We start from the raw sequence: 27,021 nt of genomic DNA on the forward strand, positions 1-27,021 counted from the left end.
ATTTTATGAAGTGGGACACAACGTTTTCTATGAATTGTGGCCAAAAAAGTATATGGTAAAAAAATATATTAGGATAAAATGCAGAGACAAACATGCCAAAAAGTGAAAAGATTATGGGCATAATGGGGGCCCTATAATTAAGGCTTTAAATCACATCGGTTAAAAACGGTTAATTAAAGTTAATGATACCCACGTGGACCCATCATTTCTTAGTTGTATCCTACCTGGCTTCTAGCCTCTTTGTTTCCTCGTTACTTCCTTCGTCTCAATTTACGTTTACGTGATATTTTTTTAATTTTGAGATTCAAATATATTATATTTAACGCTTCTGTTCCTATTTAGTTGTCCACTTTAGAAATGATACACATATTAAAATAGCAATAATTAGCATAGTAAAGTTGTAATTTTACCTTTATTAATTATGATTTCAAAAATTATGAATTAAAACTTAGAAATTTTTAAGAAGTTTAAATGAAGATATAATAGGAAAAAAAAATTTCCTCTCTTGATTTATCGAAATGGAAAGTAAATAAGGACAATTGAGTGAAGAAATATGGACAATTAAATAGAGACAGAGGGAGTAGTTTTTATATAGTTTATAAATAAATAAATTATAATATCAAAAAAATTAAAGATTTATAAATACAATCAAACTTAAACTATTTTAATTTGTACCATAGTTAATTCATAATAGATAAGAAAAAATAATATTGAAATACAAATATTTTTGGGACAAAGAACAAATATACCCTTACTATTGTATAAGGTATGTAAATACCATTTATCATACTTTTGGGCCCTGACATAAAAAAACTAGAGCATATATACTCTTTATACTGAATTAACATACACGTGTCATAATCTTATCCATGATCTGATATTTATCGACGGATAAGATTGTGTCACGCGTCCCTATTTAGTCTTTCGTTAGAGTGAAGGACATATGTTCTATTTTTTGAATGGCAGAAGCACCAATATTCTAAAAATATAACGAATGATATTTATATATTATTTACGATAGTTCAAAGGTATATTTGTATTTTTTCTAATATTTTTTGCTTATATTAGAGCGCTACTCTTGTGTTTGCGAAACAAATTAGTGATGTTCTTATTGTTTACTAAATTTAGATTAAACTTTTAACTAAAATATATTTTTGATTGTGTAAATTTATGATGAAATTTACATTAAAAATTAGGTATATACAGTATAATAATTCAAGTATTCCAAATATTATGATTTCCTATCTTTTTATTTGTTTAGTTATTATAATTTCTAACTTAATATTATAAAAAATAGAAAAATAATTCAAGAAAGAAACGACGACAAAATTTGAGTCTTTCTTCTTGGTCGTCGAGCCGTGAGAGCCTCGTGACTTCGGATTCCGCCAAAAACATTTCAAACAATTTATTATTTTTCCGTCTCTTTTTTAATCGTTATAATTTTTTTTCTATTTTAATAATAAAAACTTTTAATTATCTTTTATAATGTATGTTTATCATATTTATGAAAATATACAATTTATAGTATCTTTTCTATAACTTTTTAATATTTAAATTTTTAATTTTAAAATATTAAATTAATATAGTCTAATTTATTTTTTTTTTAAAATGCAATGTAATAACTACAAAGATGCATTATTTTTGTTTATGTTGGGAAAAACTTTCCTACTTTAATCAATTTTCATTTCCTCAATTATAACGTTCTATTTTTATATTATTTGAAGGAAAACAAACAAATTGTCCAATTATCGCTTTTTTATGTGTTTTTATTTGGTAGTGTTTGGATATTAATATTAAAATTATACTGATTTAAATTTGTATTATGTATGAAAAATTAATATAATTTTTTCAAACGTAATATACTTAAAAATCAAAACCTCTGATTAAGAGAAAAAGGATCTTTCTTATTAATTATCAATCATCAATTCCATGTGCAAATATTCAAAGATTATAAAGAGGTTCTATGTTATTGTTTTTAGTTTTCCAAAGATTTGAGGAGATCATGTTCGTACTAAAATTAATTTATTTTATTAGTTAACTAGCATGTAAAGAACTAAATGCATCATTATTAACTTGTGGTAAGTTGATCATTACTAATTTAAACTCTAATCATAATCAAGATTATTATTATTATTATTATTAACATCGCGACTAATTTATCGTTACCAATTATTTCATTAAGAAGAAATTTTTTAGCTAGGCACTTAAACAAATGAAATCGTCGAATTCTCATAAAACATAGCACTAAAATATCACTAAAGATAATAAGGCTAAGCGGCATTGATCTTTTCTCTCCGTAATATAAAAAAAAAAATAATAATAAAAAATTAAAAATACTTTGCTCACATGAAGTTTATGATTTAATTTAATTTAATATAATACGCAGTTAACTAGCACCCAAAAAAATAAATGCATCACCATTAACTCGTGGTAAGTTCATTGATTACTAATTTAATCTTTATGTTTAATGTGTTAGCCTTTTTGAAATCGAACTTTGCATTTTATTTTAAAGTTTAATTATATTATTACGAGTCTTAAAAATGAGTATGTATAGTAAATTTAAAAACCACAATATAATTATATAAATAATTATGATATAATAAAATAAAAAAAATATTTATTCAAAATTTCAAATAGTTAAAGTCAAATAATTTAATAAAGTGAAAATATAAATTATTATATTATAATTAAATGTTAAAAGTTTATTAAAAGTAATTCTTCATGGTAAAATTTTGACTTAGATTCGATATTTACGGTAATCGTACAAGCATATCACACATTTTAACGTACCCTCGTATTCCTAAATTATATAAAACTTATCTTTTATACCAAATCAATATGTATATTATCTGTTTAAATTTATAACTTATTTTATTTAATTATAATTAATTAACATATATTTTTACTTTCATTAAATCACATAATAATGATAATCATATTGACTTGATCTAAACATGTGATGCGAGTAAATCTTTTATTAGTAAATATATATAAAAATCATTTAAAAAGTAATACCAACAAAAATAAATAAAGTTTGGAATATTTTTCAACATGGAATATTATCATATTCACTTTTTTTTTTAGGAGCAAATATTTTTTATATATATATATTTGTCTCAAATCTCTTCTTCTCTCTTCTCAACTGTTCTCCGTGTTCAACTCGCGTTTTTAGCAGACAAAGCAGAAGGCTAAAAAGAGAGAGAGAAAGTAGTTTCTAGAGAGAGAAAATCAAACACCACGCCAGCAGGCAGTTTCTAGAGAGAGAGAAAAAAAGTATACCGGATTATTCGATTTTCCGGCGACTGTATAAATTACTTTTTCCCACTGAAGTTTTCCGTTATTTGTACACTCATTCTGAATTGATTTTTTTGATTCCGTTGCGATTTGGTAATTTTTAGGTTTTTGAGATCGGTTAGAGTTAAGGTTTTTTGGGGGTTCCGATTCAGTTTACCGATCGGGTTCAAGTTTTATTTTTTCTTAATTGTTTGAATTGAATTTGGTGATACTAGGAAAAAAGAAAAAGGAAAAAAAAAGGGATTGAAATTGGTATTTGAAGTGAAAGGAGGGTTTAGGTTGAACGATATTGACCGCCATGGTTGGTTTGTGATGTAATATGGCTCTGGTTGGTACAGATAAAGACATGTCGTTTTACATTGGTCGCGAGGCTTCAAAGGTTTGTTTTTTCAAAACTTTTGCTTGTGGAATTTGTTTAATTTTGTTTTTTTTTTCTGGAGATCCGTTTTCCCTGATTGTGATGGTTTGTTGTTATGGAGAGCAGTTATGGAAGAGATTTTGTGCGGAGGTAACAACAGAGATCAATCTTCTTGCTGAAAATTGGAAATATCTTCTTGGTGGTTTGATTTGTCAGGTATCTATCTATCTATATCTTCTTTCTTTTGATCAATTGTTTTTTTTCTTTTGGTTTTGTGTTTATTTGGGGTTGCTTGATTATATGGACCTTTGGTACTTTATGTCATTAGGAATTTAAAAAGTTCTATCAGGTTTCAGTGATGCCATCTACAAGCATAGCATTTTTGCTACAAATGATTGTAGTTTTACTTTGCTGAGAGCTCTAGAAGTTTTGAATTTTAATGGTGTACATGTGTAGTCAATTCTTACTTCATCAGTTGATGATTGATTAAGAGAAGATTTTTTATAGTGGGGGAGACCTGGGAAGGAAGGGGGGTCTCTATGATTCTACAGTGTAGTCAATTAGTTGTTAAAATTTGGACAGCTAGATTTTTATTCTCCTTCATTTCTTGCAGAAAGTATAGTTTTTTCTGCTTTGGACTTGCATGGAGTAGCCAGTACTATAAGCTAGGTTGAAATTCAACTGCTTTTGATTCTACAATCTACCGTGTGTTGCTACAAAATCTTCCATTTGTAGTCATTTGCTTTTGATTTGTACGATGTTTCCTTTAGCAATATTTTCTTTTTCTGCGGTCTAGGCAGGGCAGAGTCTGTCCGGAGTCATGGGAGGTTGGGAGCTGGATAATTTCCTGCTGATCTCTTACTGAATAATAAAACTTGTGCACATTTTGTGTAGTTGTTGTATATTATTTTTGGCAAATAATGTGATGATTTTATGTTTCTTTGCTTTATAGTCATTTTTATTCCTGATCTTATTGCATTTTGGATTCCTGAGTTGTGAAACTTCCAATTTCCTTTCTTTAGTACATCCATGGACTTGCTGCTAGAGGGGTGCATTACTTTCATCGGCCTGGACCAATTCTTCAGGACGTCGGCTTCTATCTTCTTCCGGTTGGTTTACTTGTTTTTGTTTTTGTCCCCCCCCGCGACTGTTATGGGAGTTGCACACTGACCTTTTCTTATGGGGTTAAAATTCCAGGAGCTTGGACAAGATAGAGCTTACATAAGTGAAACTGTATTCACCACCATCTTTCTATCTTTCGTCATGGTTAGTTGTTTCTCTATATCATCTTTTTTTTGGCAAGATTATAAGTGATTGGATTCTGTTTGTCATTACTGCTTTATGCCTTTGGAATTTTAAGTTTATAAAAAGCACTCTTGCATTTGTTTTAGGCAAACCATGATGCCAAGCTGCTTCAGGCTTTAGAAACAGGGAAACCCTGAATATTAGTTTAAATTATGTTTATATGGTGGTCAACCAGATTTTCCTTCTCTCTCGAATGGATTTTGGGGATGTGGTAGTCTTAATCTTTACTTTTTGGTTGAGTTAATTTTGTGTCTTCTATTCTAACGCTTTTCTCATGCTTTGCTGCAGTGGACGTTCCATCCTTTTATTTTCAAGACCAAAAAGATCTATACAGTTCTGATATGGTGCAGGGTCCTGGCATTTTTAGTTGTAAGTGCCCCTTTTCTTTGCCAGATTTACTCTCTTGTACTCCTTCCCTTACTATTCGTTCTTGTCTACAAGGCTACCGATAATGGAGATCTTGAGATCTTCTATATTTTCTAAGTTGGTTAAAAATGTTTGTAACAGGGTTGCCAATTCCTTCGGATCATAACGTTCTATTCTACACAGCTTCCTGGTCCAAACTATCACTGTCGCGAGGTAAAAGCTATTTTCATTTAACGGTTTTTTATTTAACTTTTTTGTTCTGCCGTCTGTTACCTGTGCCTCAGCTTACTTAATCATCTTTTTTGGCAAAACCTGAACGAACTTTTTCCCCTGCAAATTACCAGGGTTCAAAGCTTGCCACGCTTCCTCCGCCTGACAACATTTTGCAAGCACTATTGATTGGTAAGTAGCATTTTCCTTTACTGATCGCTCCTCCTGGCATCTAAAGCATCACATTCTTTAATTTAGACACTTATGCGAGTTTTATGACTGTGCAGTTCCTCGTGGTGTACTTTATGGTTGTGGTGATCTAATATTTTCATCTCACATGATATTCTCCCTAGTCTTTGTGCGGACATACCAGAAATATGGAACACGAAGGTACTACAGTAGATAATGATTTGAATGACTTTTGATATCTCATAATCATTTGAATCTTGCTCTGATGGTAATAGAACTATGCAAATCATGCATTACTTGGTGGGGAGGGGAGTTCAGTGTGGATCGTACTGAAAGTACTTAGCCTAATTAAGTATGATGGCACACCAATGCTTTCCTCCTTCATTTTGCTTCATTTTCTCCTTTTCATTTCAATCATTGCCTGGAAAATATGTCTTCCTTGGGTTCTATGAGTTCTCGGAGGGAAGGGTTTCTTTTGAACTTTTTCATATTTTCATGGTACAACGACAAAAAGCTGCTTTGTAGGGTACATATATCTTATGTGTCAGCTGAGTGACTAGATCTTTTTGCTTCCTTCGCTTAGGTTGCATATCTATATTTTCTCAAGTGTCTTGGCACAACTTGTCTTTGTCACTGATTGCTTGATTTTATTTTGCAGGTTTATAAAACAGTGTGCTTGGTTAGCTGTTATTGCACAAAGTTTTTTGATTATTGCATCCCGCAAGCATTACACTGTTGACGTTGTTGTAGCATGGTGAGTGGTGTTCCTTTGCTTGATGCACTCCTCAGCACATTCTTGTTATTGTGAACACTTGATTGAGCCACGTTAATTTGGTACAGGTACACTGTTAACCTTGTAATCTTCTTCATTGATAAAACATTACCAGGTTAGTTATCAATTCTAAATTATCTAGTTTTCGTCCTCCAGTCTCACCTCCCAAATTTGGTTTATTACACAAGAGGAATGTTAAGCTCTGAGGTGTCTTTCTTGCAGAACTGCCTGATCGCACTAGTGCCTTGTTGCTTCCGGTGACCAAGGATAGCAAGTCTAAAGAAGAGAATCACAAATTGCTGAATGGAAATTCGGGAGATCCTGCAGAATGGGTATAGAGATTTATGCATTAGGGAATATAGCATTTCTGTCACTAATGAGATTAGCTTTGACACTCTTTTCTTTGCATTTTCTATAGAGGCCCCGAACCCAAATCAATGGGAAGATTGTGGAAGATGGCAAAACATTACATGAAGCAGTGATTAATGGTGTTTAGGCGATAAACTTTTCATGGAATGCCTTCACTGAGGCCCCCCTGGTACATACACTGGTAACAATGCGATCATTACAAGTTGTGTTCTTCCAAGTTGAATAGTTTTGGTTTTAGTGTAGGATACGAAATGAAGGTTATGGATGTCGTCTCCACGCCGTCCCTATGTGGTTAAATTTAATGTTTGATCAGCAAATGTATCATGAAATTCATTTTATTTTTTGGTTAATGCAAATTATTTTTCTGGAATGTGTTATTCCTTTATGAGGCAAGTAGCATGGGCATGAGCTGGTGTGTTAGATAGATCCAACTCAACACTTTATGTCCACACATTCCCTTTGCTCATGTTTGGTAACATTTATTTTAAAGGAAAGTGCAGCACAGCACGTTGCCTAGTTGTCCTTTATAATGACAACAATAATTTGGTCGTTGGCACGTTATAATGGCTCTCTCTCATTGCTTTTGAAATTCATATCTCCAAAACCGTTAAGAATCATGTAAACTCGATAGCTTTTATTCTCACTATGCATGTGTATATGTATAAAGGATCAGTTTCAAGTGAACTCAAATACTTTTAATTGTGAAGCATATTTATGTATGAAGAGCGAAAAGCTAATAAATAACATTATCTGTTTCTGTTTGAACCTACAATTTATAAAGAAACTTTTGAACTGAACATGGACTAACATTTCATTCCAATGATGGAACAATCGAAACCCACAATTGCTACCGAAGGACATAGAAGGTGACATCTTTACACAATGAGCTCAATTAAGCAAACATTGCCAAGGGCCTAAGGTAGCTCCTTGTGGTAAAATACCACATGTTTGATGTTGGACTAACTCAGTCACCTCAAACAGAAGAAGGAAGTTTTCGATTGGTTACATTAGTAAAAGTCTTCGTTGTCATGTGGTGTAATCTTTGTTGCTACACTTGACAACTAACTTGGTCCCATTTTTTCCCCCTATCATTTCATATTACTTTATAATAGTTTTTTTGTTGTTAATTTACCTAAATCTCACGACTTTAAGGAGCTAATTAATTAGATAAGAACTAATTTATAATCTTATTAGATTCTGAACTTCCAGCACATATATCTAGTATGTTTAAATTTATGGGATCAAAATTAAATGTAATTTGTTCTAATTTAAATTAATAATGTATATACTTCAATACGCATAGATATCAATTAAACTGGTAATGCTTATATTTTTGCTAATCAATAACAGTTTATTGTGAATTTAATTATTTCTAATAGCATATCACTTACGCTTGGTTATATTTTAACAAAATATATTTCAATAGAATTTTGTGATTTATACATTCAAAAATTAATATTGAGGCAGAAGTACTTCTTTTTGAAAGGGCATAAATAACCATCAACTAATTTAAAATAGTATTTTGATTTCTTAATATTACGTTTCAAAGCTTTAAACCACTTTAAGATTTTAGTATATAATTCATGTAGTATATACTATCATACAATCTGAACCAACAACAGAGATTATATATGGAGGGATGATTACATATTAGAACGATCTTTTCTTTATCTTTAATCAGATATTTCAATTTTAAACTATGATATGAAAATATTTCAATGAAGAGTATTTTCTCCTTTAAATGAGTATTACATTACATATATGAATTAATCGAAACTAAAAACAGAAATACAATATGGACCAATACATAAAATAAAATGGATGGAAGAAGAAAGCTCCTATGTTGGCACAATTTGTGTTTTATGTTTTTTACATTAATATTCATACATATTAAAAAAAATAAAAAAAGTACACTGGTCATCAACTTTATTTGATATTTTAGTTTCTTAATATCTTGGTTTGGAGCTTTTTTTAAACTTTTAGATTATCATAAAATTTATTTAGTATTAGTATAAGATTAATTTAGACTCATCATGACTCTTTGTAATAATTATTCTTTATAATAATATTTTTCTAGAGTAATCATATTCTACGTGGAATCAAAATCAAAGGTATGTCGTATGTTTTTATAATAATATTTTGTGATATTAATAACAACATATTATAATAAAATTGATATAGAATTAAAAAAAAAGAGAGCTCAATTTAAGCTGTAAAAGTCAGCTAAAAAAGAACCTAAATTCTTACTAGTGTATAGACAACTAGACATTGTGGTGTCTGATATATGAGTAAATAATTATGTTCAATTTCATGATTAGTGTTTGTGAGTATAAAAACTTTACTTTTTTGCATGCTTCTTTGACACCTTTGTGGTGCTACACATTATTACAAAGTCACACACATAATTGGCCTACTTATTTATTTGCTCATGTTTTTCCTCCAAAATTTAGTGACTACTTCCCCTTTTTAAAATCGAATTTTCTTTTTAGATTCAAATTCGAGATCTTTGACTATCAACTTGATATGGAAATCTTGCATGTGTTGTCCTATTATTCATAAGTTCTGCATGAAGGCCAGATATTGATATTATCTTCGTTTAATCTATCTTGTTAAATTGTTTAGAAGTTTTATCAAATGGGGGTGACTACAATTTCGTATCATTTTTATTGTTAAATTTTGGCAGATGAAAATTCTTACACGTGTTTGTTCTATTATTCACAAATTTTCTGAAATATTGTTAAGTGTTCCATGTCTAATTGTCTATTCTTACACAAAATATGAAACTCAAGTTATCAATTAATCTACATATTTCTGGTTTTATGGCTTCGTTGGCTTTTGTTCCTTGTGGATTCAATATAAGAAACTTTGTACTATAATTCATTTCATAAAAATAATAATTACTGAATAGAAAAATGAATAAATTAATCGAGGAGGAAGAAGCGGGAAAAAGGTAATTTAATGTATAAAACATCATGCATTATCAAGCTTTAAAAAAAATCGTACCTCAAATGGTATGATATTGACAATCTACTATAATATTAATATTAAATACGAGAAATTATTTTCACGATTCAAATCCTTTAACTTATAGGTCATAAAACACACAAACTCAAGATGAAATTTACATAATTCCAAAAGAAGATGATGCCACTCCATGATGTTTTATTTAATCAAAATATATTGTGATTAATACTAGTACTAGGTCTAAGATAGAATAAAGTGAAAATGACTAGACAGGATTTTAAATCAAATTAACAGTAATTATGGTCTTAAATAATGAAACTACACCTAAGCTTGATGAATAATATAATTTTATGTCAAATCAATTTTTTTTCTTTTCTTGACTTTGACCTTTGAAAAGAAATTTCATTCCCCATACTTAAATTGGTTTATTCTTGTTTTGCCGTGTAGTTGGGCCATCTTGATAAAAAGTTAAATATTTTTTTTATGAAAATAAAAAGAGAAAGTCAGCAAGGTTTGATTTAGGCCAATTTCCACTTTAAATTTTTCAACATAAGGAGGAAATTAAAATGACTTATTGGATTATAGTTAGGCACATTTAAAGTAGTTTTAAACAAATATGACTAATTGCTTATCCCTCTTTAGTATAAGCAAGTTTATTTGAGAGAAAGGCTAAACTAATTTTATTAATATTTGAACAATTATGATATTAATCAATTATAGCTTATTTGATTTTTTTTCAAATTAATAATTTATAAACTATATAAATTAATACTATAGGTTACTTGCATGAATATATAATATTAAAAGGGTAACATGAGATAAAAATAATTAATTTTATTTTTAAATTTATATTAAGTATTTTTAGGTCTCATTTCTTACTTAATGCATGTCTGAATTTGAATTATTTAGATATTAGGTTATTAGTATGTTTATTGGTATTAAAATTTAAGAACTTATTTAATCTAAATTTAGGAGACTGGTAAAGCCGTATAGGGAGAGGAAGAGAGATTTACACATAATATTTACATTGAACTGAGAAAATATACATGTTTAAATTTCAAAGGATGTTTTTATGGAGTGATATGAAGCTAGAGCCAAAAGGTGCACATATGGCGTATAACAAGGCGATCAAGGACATGTATGATGATCAAAATTAGGGTAATGACAACGAGAGAAGACTCTACACTATGGATCAACTCTTAGTCATTTTTTTTTGCTTTAGTGATGGATTAATTGACGAAACAACTCCAAGATGAAGTGTCATGGTGTGTATTATTTGTTGATGAAATAATATTGATAGACGAGGCTCACTGTGGAGTTAATGTGAAGGTAGAGGTTTAGAGAGAAACTCTTAAGTTTAAAGGGTTTAAGTTGGGAATAATACATAAATACAACCTTTAACTTGGCTTCAGCGGATAACTATGTCGGCGCCCTCCAACTTTGAGTGTACACAAGTAGGCACATAAACTTGTATAAAATTGAATAAATAGACACACGTGTCCTACAATATAATACATGTCAGACGCAACGTAGGACACAAAATTTCCATGTATGGTCAAGTAGGACAAATGTGTCTATTTGTTCAAATTTATACAACTTTAAGTGTCTACTTGTGCACACTCAAAGTTAAGAGTCATAGTTATCAGTTGAAGCCAAGTTAAGGGTCATGTTTATCCAGTATGTCTTTAAGTTGAGAAGGACCAAGACATAATACTTGAAGTGTAAGTACAGTAATGTAAAACATTAGGTTGGTGTCGAAGTAAGGCAATATCCAAGCCATCCAATAGGATGTGAGTTTCAAGCATCTTGGATCTATTATCCAATAAAAAAGGGAGATTAACGATGATGTCACACATCAAATTGATCATGGTGAATAAAATGAAGGCCAACTTCAAGAATCTTATGTGATAAGAAGGTGTCACCAAAACTAAAAGGTAAGTTTTACATAGTGATGGTTACGCCAACTATATTGTATAAGGCGAAATTTTGATTAGTCAAGAATTCTCACGTCCTGAAGATGAAAATTTCAGAAACGAGGATTATGAAATAGATGTGTGGATATACTAGAAAATATAATATCACAAGTGAAGATATTTGGGACAAGCTAAGGTGGGAGTGTCTCTAGTGGAGTATATGATACAAAAAGAAAGTGTGAAATGGTTCGGATATGTGAAGATAAGAAGAGTGAAGTCCTAGTGAGAAGGTGTGAAAGGATGAATATAGATAACTTCAGGAGGGCTAGATATGGGCTAATAAGTATTGAGGAGAGCTGATCAGACCGTACATGACATAGTTTCAACTTACCGAGGATATGACCTTAGATAGGATATTATGAAAGAAACAAATTATGATAGAATATTAGTAAATAGTTGAGCGTTGTTCTATTTTTTTGAAAAAATGCATAAGTACCCCCTGAACTATATCCAAAATCGGAGAGACACACTTATACTATACTAAGGTCCTATTACTCTCCAGAACTAATTTTATAAATAATTTTCTACCCCTTTTCGACTATGTGGCACTATCTTGTGGGCCCAATGCGTGTTGATAATTTTTTCAATTATAGTGCCACGTAGGCCGAAAAGGGGTAGAAAACTATTTATAAAATAAGTTCGAGGAGGTAATAGGAACTTAGTAAAGTGCAAGTGTATCTCTAGGATTTCGGGCATAGGTTGGGGGGTACTTAAGCAATTTCCTATTTTCCCTTATATTATATATTGTTAGTCGTAGTATTACTCTTGTAGTTTCTTATCCTTCAATCTTTGTTACTATATGTTGTTTCTTGTATTTCAATTATCGTAGTAGTATGTTATAGTATCTACACTGCTTTGGCATGCTCTCTGTAGTATTTTTTTCATGGCTTCTCCACTTTTTTATCCCCAATTTAGGCCTCATTTGTTTCTATTAAGATTAAGAGGTCTAAATCTTAATACATATCTGAATGTTAAGATTTGCATTAAGATTCAGGTGTTTTGATATGAATACACATCTAAATATTAAGATGTTGTCTTTAAATCTAAACACTAAATAATTAATACTGTTTGTTTTCAATATCTCAATGTGCTTGTGAAATTAACATTGAATTAATAAAATATCATAAAAGTTTCATTTCAACAAAATATATCGCTTTTGATAAAAAAAAAGTTCTAAAAGTTTTAATAATCATGGTTTGGAAGTACAATTTTTTTCATTCAAAAACCTTAATAAATGTCAATACACCAACTGTGTTCTTGACAAGTCAAATATAATATAAAATTTTTTTTAAAAGAATTTATGAAAACTTACCAGTTCAAGAGGGAAAACTGGTGTTTGATTGAGAAAAGAGAGAAATAAAGTTTTTATTATGAGATAAAAAGGCACGCTTAAAGCAGAGAAGCGGTGATTTATTATTTGATAACTTATTAAATGAGTCTGAATGTTGTTAAGAGTCTCCTACATATTTGATTCATTCAGACCTATTAAGAGGCTTTTTAAAAAATAAAACAAATGAACTTAATGCGCTCAATCTGAATGGTTTAGATTTAGACCTAAAAACCAAACATACTTGACAAGCTGAATCTGAATGATTAAGATTAAGATTCAGACTTCCATTAATTACAAACGAATGAGGCCTTAATCTGCTTTTAATTATTTTTCATGAATCGAAACTTTATTGAAAATAATCTATCTACTTTTCAAGGCAGGAGTAAGGTATGTCCATACTCTACCATTCACATACCCTACTCAAGTGAAATTACAATGATATGTTGTTGTGTGATCCAAGCAGGTCTTAATCATTGAGATTTTTTGAGCAAAGACTTAATATCATTAATTGTTCGTACTATACGAAAAAAATTATATTATGAAATAGCTATTTATTACTATTGCTAGATAGTGAATTTTATAAAATTATGTATCCTTAAAAATTTTGTAATTGCAAATATGCATACACCTTATGATATTCTAATACCTTGTTTATGAATTACAATTTACTCACTCGATAAAACTGTTTAAATTTTTTTTAAAAATCTTAATTTCTAAAAAACAAACTTATAAAATTTAAATCATATCATAAATAAAACTTTAATTTTATATCAATATAGTTTCATATTTAATTTTAATCATAATTTCATATTACAGGGTGATACAATATGGTTAGGTGGAGGAGTAGTACATAGATCTTCTCTATTTATGTACAAAAAGGGAGTCGTGGGGGCCATTAGTAGTGACAGTGGGATTCACAAAAGAGGAATGATGAGTAAATTCAAACTTTAAATCAGAAAAATTACAAAAACAAAAGAAATAGAGAAGATTTATATACTCTTTCGTTTTAATTTATTTATTTAATTTTAATCTAATAATAACAATAACAAAACATATTTATAAGTGATATCTGAAGAGATTAAAATATATATAAATTTTATACTTATCTCGTAGATTGAAAGAAACTATTTTTAAAAGTTTCTCGATTCAAGTGAAACAATGTATCAATATAATTTCTAATCTTGTAATTTTAAATGTTTCATATCGAAAAGATAGAAATTAAATTGTATTAAAAAGAAAAATCATCATTAAAAAGGAAAGGAATTGTCCTAGTTTCGTTTCTGTTTAAAAATAATCTTCCTTTTGTTTAAAAGTAACTTTTTTTATTTCAACTGATATTTATAAAATTAAATAATATTTTAATATATAAAATTTATTTTTAATTTAAATCATAATTTTATTAAAAAAAATTATAATTTTTTAAAATTTATACTAAGTTAAAATCGAACAAACAAATTTTTTAGGAGGAAGTATTTTATAAAGAAAAAAAAAGGTCAATTCTCTTTAGCAGCAACCACACATGGCTTCCTCTCTAAAGAGAGACATGAAAGTGAAAAAAAAGCTACACACTATGTGTTGGCTTGGCTGTTTGCTCTTCTCTTGTAATTATTTTCATCCAATAAATCACACAGTATTAGCTTCTTTTTTTTTTTAATTTTTTAACTCGAAATCTGAAGTCCACATTAAAGTTTCGAATAAATTCAAATTGTATATTGGCGTATTTGGAGGTGACAGTCTCAATAGAATGTTCTCTATATCCAAGATTAAAACGATATTTCTAAATAAGAATAAAATACTCCCATCAATATACCACAAACCATGTTGGTACAGCTATAATACTATACATATTTCCTTTTTCTTCTTTTCTGCATGCTCTTAAAAAGGCTTCAAATTACAACACTAACAGAATCATCAAAAGGGTACTGTAAATTTCTGCAAAAAGATCCTTTCTTTGGATTCCAACAACAATTGGGGTCACTGTTTGTTCCCTCAAGAGAAAAAACACAGTAGCTATAAAAATCCCTCCTTTTTCTTTCTTCCCATTTGCCTTCTTCTTCTCTTCTGTCATGTTTGCTTGCACACCATAAAGAGAAGTGAAAAAGCTTAATAAGAAAAGAATCATCTTTTCTTTGAATTTCTATAAATTGGGTCTCTGTTTGTTTCTTGAAAAAAACAGTAAAGCCATAAAGGTTGCTCCTTTTTCAAGAAATCTTGTTGTTTTTTGCTGTTTTCATTTTTACTGTCAAATGGGTGCTCGTTGTTCAAAATTCTCTTTTTGTTGGTGGCATTCTCATCTCAAACCATCCCTTCTTGATTCATCTGATCTGGGTATTTATTTTCTTGCTTGTTATATTTCTATTGACTTTTTGTGTGTGTGTGTGTGTTTTATGTAGTTCTTTGAATGTCAAGATGAGATTTTTTTACTTTGTTTTGTGTTGGCAGAGAATGGTGGTAAAAATGAGAAAAATGCTTTTCCAGTTTTCACTGAGTTTAGTCTTGATGAGTTGAAGATGGCTACCAATGGATTTTCATCTGAAAACATTGTGTCTGAGCATGGAGAGAAAGCTCCAAATGTAGTTTATAAAGGGTTGCTTGAGAATGGTCGTTGGGTTGCTGTTAAACGCTTTAATAGGTCTGCTTGGCCTGATTCTCGTCAATTCTTGGTTAGTTTTGTTATAACTCTGTTGCTCAATTGTACCCAATTTGTAACCTTTTCTTGTGTATGAATGAATTGGTTTTGTTTATAATTTTGGACGATGTTTATGTGTTGTAAAGGATGAGGCTAGAGCTGTAGGGAATCTGAGGAGCGAACGATTGGCGAATCTAATAGGATGTTGCTGTGAAGGGGAGGAAAAATTGCTGGTGGCTGAGTTCATGCCTAATGAGACCCTTGCTAAGCATTTGTTTCACTGTGAGTCCAATCCCCATCGCCAGAATTTTGTAACTCAGAAATGAGAATTGTAGGAACTTTATGTTGTGATGGGATTTGTTGTGATCTAGATCATAGTTAAGTCCGTGATTTCGAAGTCAGGGAGAAGTGATATGAGCATAAATTGTTTGTTGTTGAAGGCAGATCGACTGTTATTGTGTGTCAATTGTGTTTGCTTTTATCAACTCCAATGGAATTTATTTATGAGTCTGTGTTTGATGCTGATATTTGAAATGCTTTGAAATGGAACTAGGGGAGAATCAACCTATGAAATGGGCGATGAGGTTGAGGGTTGCTTTTTATCTAGCGCAAGCTTTGGACTACTGCAGTAGCAAAGGTCGGGCATTATACCACGATCTTAATGCTTATAGAATCTTATTCGATCAGGTAAATATTGATTCTACTGCAATTTTTGTTATAACTAGGTTGTGTTAGGTGTAGTGCGCCTTACATTGGTTAGCTTTTTCGCAGGATGGTAATCCTAGACTCTCTTGCTTTGGCTTGATGAAGAACAGTAGAGACGGGAAGAGTTATAGTACAAACTTGGCTTTCACTCCCCCAGAGTACTTGAAAACAGGTCAAATATGATTTTTTTGTCAATCCAAAGTGTTGTGAGATGGAATTTTGTTGTTCACCGCAAAGCTTTAGTATCAAGAAAGATCTGCTTAAATAATTTACCAATAAGTTCAGGCATTTCTTTAAGTATTATGCTACTGTCTTTTCCTTAATTCAGCATAAGTGAAGTTGAAATGTGTTAATGATTGGCAGGAAGAGTGACCCCTGAAAGTGTAGTTTACAGCTTTGGAACAATGTTGCTAGATCTTTTGAGTGGAAAGCATATTCCTCCAAGCCATGTAAGTTGCAAAAGATTTTGGACCTAAGGATGTGCACTATATGAAATCCTGTATAAATTGAACTTTGTTTATCGACTCTATTACTTGAGTTCCTGAACTTGAAGAGCACGGTTTCTTCTACCTTCTCGTAGGCACTTGATCTAATTCGAGGGAAGAATTTTTTGATGCTTATGGATTCTTGTTTGGAGGGTCATTTTTCAAATGATGATGGAAGTGAGCTTGTTCGGCTAGCCACTCGTTGTTTACAATATGAGGCACGTGAGAGGCCAAATGCAAAATCTCTCGTCACTTCACTTATGTCTCTTCAGAAAGAAACAGAGGTATGCCTATGCCCCTTGACTTACATACAGATCACAAAAACATTTAAAGAACTGCTTCTAACCTTCTTTCATTTGTGAGATCAAAAATTGATCAATGCCAAACAGATAAACACCTTCTTTTTACATTGTGTTATTTGGTTGTCTAGGAACACACTATAGTAAGGTTGATTATGTTACTATAGTGTGGATATATCCCATGTCTTTTGCTATCTCATATTTTCTATTTAGTTAACAACGGAAACTGAAACCTTCAAGGGAACATATTATATTTTAATTGCTATGTATTCTTCAGATGAATCACCTTGGTTTCTCCTTAATTTTGTTTTATATAATGCTTGGAGCCCATGTTTGCCATTGATATAATCCAGGTGCCATCACATGTTTTGTTGGGTATTCCACATGGAACTGAAACCCCACCTCAGCCATTATTATTGACTCCAATGGGTGAAGCATGCTTGAGAAAGGATCTTACTGCCCTTCATGAAATATTGGAAAAGAGTGGGTACAAGGATGATGAAGGAATTGCCAATGAGGTCTTCCTTTTCTTTACTCAATTTAACTATTTCATTAGCAGCTTTGTTTCTTAAAAATATATAAAAGAAGATGTTTTCTGGCTTAGATATTCTTTTCACAACCTAATACAATTAACCCTCTCTTTAGCACCTTGGATGAATGACATGTTTCTACTCCCTCTCCTTTTTAGTCGGTTTAAAAAAGATTTGATTTTTTTCCATTTCTGTGAACACTTTAATTTCAACTTTCCGTGTGATATGTTTAAGACCACACGATTAAAGGACATTTTTGGTACGTTCTGCCCATGTTTGGTTAAGACCACAAGTTTCAAAAGTCTTTTTTGTTCTCTTAAACTCCGTTCCAAGTCAAAACCTGTCAAACAAATTGAAACGGAGGGAGAATTTCCATAATAGTTTCTTATCATGGTATTCTTGATAAGGAACCACTTTTAAAAGGTTAATTTTAGATGCAGAAGATTTACCTCCTGCCCAAAAGAAGATCTAAGATAATAATACCTCATTGAGAGAGGTAAGTAAGATGTTAATGATCCAACTTTAATATCATGCTTTTGTTCCTCTAATTATTACCAAAAAGAGAGTCCACTATGTTTTGCCTTTTAAAATTTACTTACTCTGTTTCTTTTTCCATCAATTAGCAAAGGGCCTACCTGGTGTCATCATCTAAGCCCATGTGGTATCCTTTCAGTAAAAGTCTTAGATCTTCTGTCTGTTGATTGTCAAACAAAAGGATTACAATAAACCAATATAAGATATCTTAACATTTTGTGATAATTTACAAGTTCAGTATTATACTGTTTGTTTGTTATATGTGTTTTCATCTTCATATCTCAATTGCCCCACAACTAAATCATGTCTTATTTTTATTGGTATGACTTGATCTTGATTTTGTTATTTTGCGATTCCATTACAGCTTTCGTTCCAAATGTGGACAAATCAGATGCAGGAAACCTTGAATTCTAAGAAGCATGGTGATGCTGCTTTCCGAGCCAAGGATTTCATTACTGCTATTGACTGCTACACACAGGTTTGACCATAGCAAATATGTTTGTTTATGTTAATGGCTAAAATGCGGATGCTTTTATCATAGTCGTAAAACAATTGCAGCAAGACTTGATTAAATTCCTCAGTAAAAGCTCAAAATGAAAAATGTCTCTTAAAAGTATTCAGCTATTTGAACAAGACAAGGCAGACTTACATGTTTTTCTGTTTAATATATAGTTCATTGATGGAGGAACCATGGTATCACCAACCGTGTATGCCAGGCGTTGTTTGTGTTATCTGATGAGCGACTTGCCACAAGAAGCTCTAGGGGATGCAATGCAAGCTCAGGTGGTTTTCCCTGAATGGCCAACTGCCTTTTACCTACAGGCTGCTGGACTCTTTGTGCTTGGGATTGAGAATGATGCCCAAGAAGCTCTTAAAGAAGCTACAAAGTTGGAAGCAAAAAGGAACAAAAACTGAAACTGTATAGATTTGAATTTCTTCGATTTTTATTGAATTGAGTTTCTTGTATTTATCTACAAAAGCAACACCTAAAGGGTTTATGAACACAATTGGTTGTTGAATGTTAATATTCAAGTTTTGTTCTTCCCATTTTGGAAGTAGTTTCTGACATTTGGTGAAAAATTCTCTCATCCTTAGTTGAACATTCTATTCATTATTGTTCATTTGAAAGTAATGGAATTCAGCTTTCATCATTATATATCAATGTGACTATGGCAAGAACTCATATCAAAGGCAGAGTGTATCTATCTTTCTGTTCTCCCTTTGCATTTTCTACCATATCTAATACATGGAAAATGTTAGTGAGAGATGATAAGTATGAACTTTGTTGTGGATTTAACTTGCACAGAGACCAAATATGATTTGATTTGGGTACATAGCTTATTATAGAGACATGCTCACAACTCTTAACATCAAGTCCTCCATCAAATTTGATAATACCATCACAAACAGTTGTCAAAGACATGTATACTATGTATCGAGAACAACAAATATGGAACTAGAACGAGAAGGATTATCAATCTCTTCTTTAATGTTCTCCCTGATAGATTATTCGAACACCACGAAGTAGACAATGGGAAAATGTTACATGGGTCGAGTGTTCCCAAGAAGCGTCCCCACAAGGTTAGTCACCTGCAGAAAATATTGAAATGGCGTGCTTAGTTATTGTTGGATCTTGAAGAAAAAGAAGTACAACAACCTCAACTAAATATCTTGAAGTTAAAGGAGCATAGATACCAAACCAATATTACTGCAACTACCACACTGCCGTAACTACCTAAATTCATTTAGCAGTAATAAGATGCGCAGAAATTTAATGAATATCAAGATTATCACCACCTCAACAACACTAACAATACCCAGTATAATCCCATAAGTGTGGTCTGGAGAGGTAGGGTGTACATAGAGCTTACCCCTCTACCTTTGTGGGTAGAGGGGTGGTTTCTGCTAGACCCTCGGCTCAAGAAGATTATCATCACCTCATTCACTAAAATCTCGAGTGAAAATTTTGGTGAAGCAGGGAGGGAGACACTTAAAAACAGCAGTATATACAAGGGAAGTTGTCAGAGCACATTATTATGCTTACTCAGAAGTTAACTAGAAATTAACATTGACGTGATAGCTGGATGTTTTAAAAAAGCCATCAATGTGCAGAAATAGGGAGATGATGAGAGGAGAATTTTTTGGACTTCAATCTGATTCTCTAGATATTTTCTCGTTATGCAGACTTGGGGCTCGCAGAGTGGATATGTTCTTCACTTTAATTTCAACCTCAAATATAAGCTTCATATTCCAACTTCTTGGGACCCAAACTTGCTTAGGCACAAAAATATCAAGAACAAGTGGGTTTTTTGGAACAGTTACTTGGACCTAGTTATTGAACAAAATGTATCTTTCTTCTAGTTAGAGAAATGTGTAAGACCACTGCCTCTTTGATTACAGAAGTTGAGGGAGTCAATTTTTGAAGCTAACTCGAAAAGTCTTTTGATATGATAGCAAAAAAATGTGGATTGGATCCACGAATGCTTCAGAGAAACCTAAAGTTATCCTTATGGCATATGACTTGGATATAGGGTTTCCCTCGATTACTGATAAAACTATTTACCTTGTCAAGAAAAGATAATAATCTAAAGGAGAAGAAAAGAAATCAATCCTCACCCCACCCTCACAAAAAAAAGGAAAAGAGGAAGTAGGAAGGATGGTAACAGTAGGAACTTTTAGGGTCCTGAGGGAGGATTGGTAACAGAAAGAGGGGACCAAGCAGAGGAGGAAGAATAGAGGGAAGTGAGGTGGAGAATGAATGGGTGCTGGAGCCTGGATGAAGTGCAAGAGAGGTTTGATGGGACTCTAGGGAAGCGTTGGTGGGGTGGGATATGGGAGTGACTTGCTGTGAAGGGGTGGCTGTTTGAATGGAGAACGGGAGAGGGTGAAGTTGGAGGCAAGTTGGGACAGAAGAGAAAGGCCTGGTACTGGCTGGGTGGGATGAGGATGGAGTGATGTCGGACGGTAAGGGAGAGGAGGGGCTGATTAAGGGAGCTTGGATGGTGGCAGCTGTGGTGCGAAGCAAAGTGAGCCAACTGATAAATGGGTCAGGCAATGATTCTATTTACTTTTTCTTTCTAAAAAAAAAAACTCTCTTCCTCAAATAAAAAGAGGATGAAAATGCTGATACTGGGTAAATGGTTAACCTAGGAAGTAATTTTGCTTGCAAATACCTTCAAGAAGTTTCTTACACATGAAAAATGGAAAGGATTTCTGATATCTGCTTCAATATTTTGGATTAAGAGTCATATTACTTTGGTGATCTCCTGGACCATCTGGCTGATGCTTAAGAATAAGGGTGTTTTGGATTGCATGTTAATTTTCTGATTTTATGCAGAACTTGCTTCGCCGATAGCAATGCCCCATTGCATGCATTTTTCTAATACTAGACATAAAATAATCACTCACATCATGACTTTAACAGGTGTTGGTATAATAAAAATTTCAAACGGCAAAGAAATATTATGCATCTACTGTAGACTTGACTGATGGGAACAGTAACAGAGCACCTTTTGGCATATATTGGGTCAGTGAATCTGTCTCAATCTCTTTTTCTTAATTTTTTTGAAAAAATAATGTAGTATAGGTCTTTGCATGTCACCATGATCAAAGAAACTTACTACTGCCGATTAACCTCCTCCCCAATGCTCTTTTGAAGAAGTGGGCACTAAAACCATCACAACCAGAGGCCTTCTGATGATCAATACTCATCAGGGCATACACCTCTTCCTTGGGACAGGGGCAATCAAATCCGATTGTTGCTCTCAAGATTTGCAATCCATTTTACATGATGTTTGGATCTTTGTAGATTCTCATTATCTCGCCTTCAAATTCATTTGGATGTTGCAGGATCTGACTTTGGCTAATATACAAGGCATTTAATTCTATTCTGGACTTATCCGCATTTAAAGGTGGCATAGAAATATGCAGTGTTATCTTCACCAAGTTGCAGCCATTTAGTCCTAGACTTCTGTTTTAATATGCTTTCTTTCCTCCACTATACTATACTTCTCAAACTCAATTTGAGTGAATTTTCTTCATTAAACAGTTCAGATGAATGGTTATGGTCCCTTGTTTGTGCTTGTGCATCAGCTAGTCTTTGTATGCATTGTTAGGGACTCTGATATCCACATAATTAAATTCCTTCCGATTAAGGTGTTTTAGACCTTGTTTCACCAGCTTCAGTTTCTACCATAGCCAGCCCCCTTATAATCAAACCTGGTTGGAGTATCTTAAACATCTTTGACAGTAGCAGGAAGTCTTTGAGCTTAGCAAAGCAATTGAAAAACCTAAATGGTTTAGGGTCATGTCTTATCTTAGTCAAAGGTGATAATTAATGGTGTGTGGTCAGAGGACCCTGGGTCCATCACCACTACTTCATTTTGGGCAGAAGTTATGAGTAAACTTGGATACACAGGTCCCTATCGATCCTACTATAAAGCCAGGCCATTTGACCAAGTGTACCACCTGCCAACTACTTTCCATTCAGCCATGGTAGTAAGTTATATAAGCATTGAAACCCCTCACTTCACCTTCATGAACTAGGTTCCTAAATTGTTTATCTTCTGAAAAGCAGCTAATGCTACTCATCAAAAGAACTGATTTTCTCCTAAAAGCTTGCTAAACACTTCACTTTCTAAAAACAGGCACTTCTGGTCTCCCAAGTCCCAAATGCTTGGCCACCCAGGCTATTAATCCACTTTAAGCAGTGAGTCATCTATTCTATTAAAGTAATTTGGTTAAAATATATCTTTCACGCATCAACATAATATGTGAAATGAAGAATAGAGGAAAAACAATTATGATTAAACCAGAGAACTACCAAAGGTCACAGAATTTTGTCAGTAGAAAAGATTACTCGTCTCTTCAAAGTTAGTATAACTACTTAATTTGTTCAGAAAAGGTTAACCCATTTCCATTAGACAAAGTAAGATGATATGGCTAATGCAACCAACATAATTTTACCACTTGAAAGTAAATATATGTGTATTTATTACATTTACATGTACCAGGTTAACTCCAAGATTTAGTGAAGTGGGAACGCACAGCCATGGCTTACCTGCCAGTACTTTGAAACGCATCGGTCAATACAACTATTTTCACCCATGTTCAACTCCGAGTCCTTGTACCTGTAAAGCCATTTACAAATGCATTGTCAGCCAAGAAACTAAATCTTGAGAAAATGATGCACAAAACATATATTAGGCCAGAAGAATAAGAAGAATGAGTAACATACTTGTTCTCGACGCATTTTTTGAAGCATGTATGCGTAAGCCTGAATTATAGTTTTAAAAGGAAAAAAGAGCTGGTAAGAAATCAGAGAAGTAGACAGGATGCGAAATATGAACTAAAGCCCAGCAAATCAAGACAAAAACTAGAAAACAGATAACACTACCTTTATGCAGTGACAAAAATTACTTCCAAACATTATGTTAAGAATTTTGTACCATATATTATAAACTAGCATTTCTAATGTTCCTTCGGCACCTTTTGAGCGACTTGATTACAATGTCAAATTATGTAAACCGCCTCATGAATGAACTTCTCTTTGATTAATTTAGGCCTTTAGATGTATAAACATTCCCCACTCAATTCCCTCAACAGGTACTGTGGAAACAGCATAGCTCTCACCATCCGTCAACAAAGTATGTTTGTGTACTTGTCCCAAGAAAAAGAATTAGGTCACAACTCACATGTGAAAACTGTATATAATATTTACAAATTAATAAGCAAAGTTTTCCCCTCTCTAACTATATAAGAAGGTTTACACAATTCACAGCAGGTCTTCCTCATTAACTTTATATCTGGAACATTTGATGTTCAAAACGACAGGCATCATAAATCCCAGTTCCCAACACACATATTAGTAGTAAAAAGTTGTGTACACCAAAGAATTAGCATATAATTTTCAGGTACTTACTTATTTAAGTAGTGAGGTGAAATGATGAGATAAGACATGACACACCTACAACATACGGAGGACTCGGACCTAGATAGGAAGATTTGGAGGTAGAGTATTATGATAGAAGGTTACTAGGTAATCGAGCATTGTGTAGTTTCCAGTTTCCTTATTAGTGTTTTTTTAATTACTCTCCTATCTTTTTCTTTGACTTTATTATCTCATTTGGCTTAGGTTATCATATTATTTGTTGTTCCTACCACTGCCTTCTCATTGTTTTAATCATGGATTCTTCACTACTTCACAACAGTATTCTATTTACATACTTGATTTTTATAAGTTTTACTTGAACTAAGGTCTGTCGAAAACAACCTTTCTACCTTCTCAAGGTCGGGTAAGGCTGCGTACACACCAACCTTCCTACTTCCTCGACCCAATTTGTGAGATTACACCAGGTATTACTTATTTCAATATACCAATACCACACATAGACAAATCATCCTTTACACAATTAGCTAGAGCAAAATCAAGCAAATGAGTATACTTCCAAACATTCAAGAAAGCTAAAAGATACCTACTTGTTAAACATCTCCACTCTATACTCCATCTCTTTCTCTGCCATAGAGAATATCTGCTCTCACCCAAATAAAAATCAAGACTTTAGTTTCAAGAAAACACAAATAGATCAAAAACAAACCCCATTAAGACAGAAGCAATAAATAGCATATAGTTAATAAAAAAAAAAAACCTGTTCTCTTTCAAGGTTAGAAGGAACACCAGCCATTATAACTGTAAGAGTAAAGAGAGATTAGATACATACATATATAAACTGAAAACCCAAAAAAGATTTGAACTTTACATACCCTTTTCAAGAATGGAAAATTAGGTGAAACCCCAGAAAGTGAATCCAAGAATGAGAGGCGCAAAGAAGAGAAAGAGGACTTGTGAGGGTTTTGAGTTTTGAGTTTTGAGGTTAAACTAATGTGTACTTGTCTCTCCAAATAATAATAAATATTTCTTTACTTTTAATTCATTTCTTTGATTTTATGTCAAAATATTTTATTGTATATATGATTTTAAATGAGTAATAAATTATAATAAGAGATATAGTTTTACTAATTTACACCTTAATAATTTATTTTATTTTGAAAACTGTAGAAACTTGAGTATACTTTTAAAAAGAATTAATAGTCAGATGTAAATGGGAATGTAATTAATATGTTAATATTTTGATTTTGTAAATTGATATAATAATTTGAGACATTATTTTTTATAACGTGGACAATTAATATGGGATTTTAAAATTAAAAATTTCTTTTAAAGAAAGAGACACTATTATTTAAATGAACTTTAAAAAAAAGTAAGAAAAATAAATTAATTTAGATGAAATACTTTATATTGACAAGTTTAGAAAAACAAAAATCTTGTGTTGGAATTTTCTACATATTATTTAATTATTCGATATTAATTTTGTAAAAAAAAACACTAAGTGCTGTTGAAAATAAGGATACACGTGTAAAATCATACTATAAATTATAGTATGTGTGCATGTGTATTTTTTTTTAAAAATGTTTTTTTAATTTTTTAATAATCTACTTATTTTCTTTAGGAGAAATTTTATAATAGGTAACAGTTGAAACATAATAAGTCTCTCTAGCTATAATTTTCCTAATTACTATTATATAGTTATAGTTTTAATAATTGTTTTATATCTCATTTGAAGTTTATTGTTTATATAAATTAAATTCTTAACTTAATTAATGAGGTGGTAATATAGATTATTAAAGGAAAAATAATTTCACAAATAGGAGGTGTAGATCTCCTATAGGTTGAGTTTAAGTTGGTGAAGTAGCTTTGATATGGCCTTGAGTAAGTACATGAGGCCATCGAGAAAATTTGACCTATTAGAGACAGGATGAAACAATCCAGAGTAGATCTTATGTTGATGTAAGGAAAAAAGAGCTTGAATATGAAATAAGTGTGTAGATTTGTCTAAAGAATTCACCTATAAAAGGGATTATTAAGTTTGAAAAGAAGGGAAAGTTTAGTCTCCTTAACGTAGGTCATTACCAAATTATGAGGCATATTGATAATGTGTCTTAATAGTTGGATTGTCTTCAGATTTAGCATCAGTACATCCAGTGTTTTATTTTCTCTTCTTGAAGAAATGTATTGGTGATCCGACTTTAGTTACGCCTTTAAAGAGTATTAATGTGACGAAAAATCTCTCTTACGAAGAGGTCGAGTTCATATTCTTGTCTGTCGAGTTTATAAGTTGAGAAATAAAAAAGACAATTCAGTGAAAGTTCTTTGGAGGAATGAATTAGTTAAGGATGTTACTTGGGAAGTCAAAACATATAAGATGACTAAGTATCCCTATTTTCAATCCTTCCTATTCAATTCCAATGTGAGGTAATAGTTCATTTGTGGTATTTCCTTTCATATTTTTGTCTTTCACTTATTTTCATGTCGTAGTATGCATACATGTTTACAAAATCAACTTAATGTTCATTTTTTAGTTCGGAGTTAGTTATTCCTTAAGTTTTCAGGGTTTAGCTTTCGGTATTAGATTGCAAATTTTTCTTTACTATTTTCAACCTAGTTAGACTCTATTTGGGACAAATGTTTTCAATGGAGAGATATTGTGACACCCCACAAGTTCCTTGTTTAGATTAAAGGTTGTACAATTCCAAAAGTACAAATATACATAATTCTTTTAATTTTGTGAAAATCTTCTATGGATCGTAAATGAAGTCACAAGTTGTAGATGAATTTCGTAGGTGAGACTATAAAAACAAGAATTTAAGTTT

General features: G+C 31.8%; 3 protein-coding genes across 3 annotated transcripts; 2 read left to right on the top strand and 1 right to left on the bottom strand.

Annotated features, from left to right (window-relative positions):
* The first annotated feature begins 1,769 nt into the window (after positions 1 to 1,769).
* Positions 1,770 to 7,233, top strand: LOC101262647 (phosphatidylinositol:ceramide inositolphosphotransferase 2). The gene is made up of 12 exons (XM_004246323.5): positions 1,770 to 3,673; positions 3,779 to 3,868; positions 4,675 to 4,761; positions 4,850 to 4,918; positions 5,246 to 5,326; positions 5,465 to 5,536; positions 5,668 to 5,725; positions 5,821 to 5,923; positions 6,381 to 6,476; positions 6,563 to 6,609; positions 6,717 to 6,826; positions 6,913 to 7,233. Exons 1-12 carry the CDS (start codon positions 3,614 to 3,616, stop codon positions 6,988 to 6,990), a joined length of 951 nt encoding a protein of 316 aa, XP_004246371.1. The 5' UTR covers positions 1,770 to 3,613; the 3' UTR covers positions 6,991 to 7,233.
* Positions 7,234 to 14,663: 7,430 nt separating this feature from the next.
* On the top strand, positions 14,664 to 19,466 carry LOC101262339 (serine/threonine-protein kinase BSK5). Its single transcript, XM_004246322.5, has 10 exons — positions 14,664 to 15,458; positions 15,573 to 15,793; positions 15,906 to 16,041; positions 16,313 to 16,446; positions 16,531 to 16,636; positions 16,828 to 16,913; positions 17,045 to 17,233; positions 17,602 to 17,766; positions 18,677 to 18,790; positions 18,985 to 19,466. The coding sequence occupies exons 1-10, from the start codon at positions 15,377 to 15,379 to the stop codon at positions 19,225 to 19,227; spliced, it is 1,476 nt and encodes a 491-aa protein (XP_004246370.1). The 5' UTR covers positions 14,664 to 15,376; the 3' UTR covers positions 19,228 to 19,466.
* A 116-nt stretch (positions 19,467 to 19,582) lies between these two features.
* TIM10 (small zinc finger-like protein) lies at positions 19,583 to 25,210 on the bottom strand. Its single transcript, NM_001247357.2, has 6 exons — positions 25,075 to 25,210; positions 24,960 to 25,000; positions 24,790 to 24,842; positions 23,549 to 23,587; positions 23,372 to 23,441; positions 19,583 to 19,902 (listed from the first exon to the last, which is right to left on the bottom strand). Exons 2-6 carry the CDS (start codon positions 24,993 to 24,995, stop codon positions 19,855 to 19,857), a joined length of 246 nt encoding a protein of 81 aa, NP_001234286.1. The 5' UTR covers positions 24,996 to 25,000; positions 25,075 to 25,210; the 3' UTR covers positions 19,583 to 19,854.
* Between the last annotated feature and the right edge of the window lie 1,811 nt (positions 25,211 to 27,021).

Source organism: Solanum lycopersicum, chromosome 9 (assembly GCF_036512215.1).
Source record: "Solanum lycopersicum chromosome 9, SLM_r2.1".
In the NCBI taxonomy this organism is placed as follows: Eukaryota; Viridiplantae; Streptophyta; class Magnoliopsida; order Solanales; family Solanaceae; genus Solanum; species Solanum lycopersicum.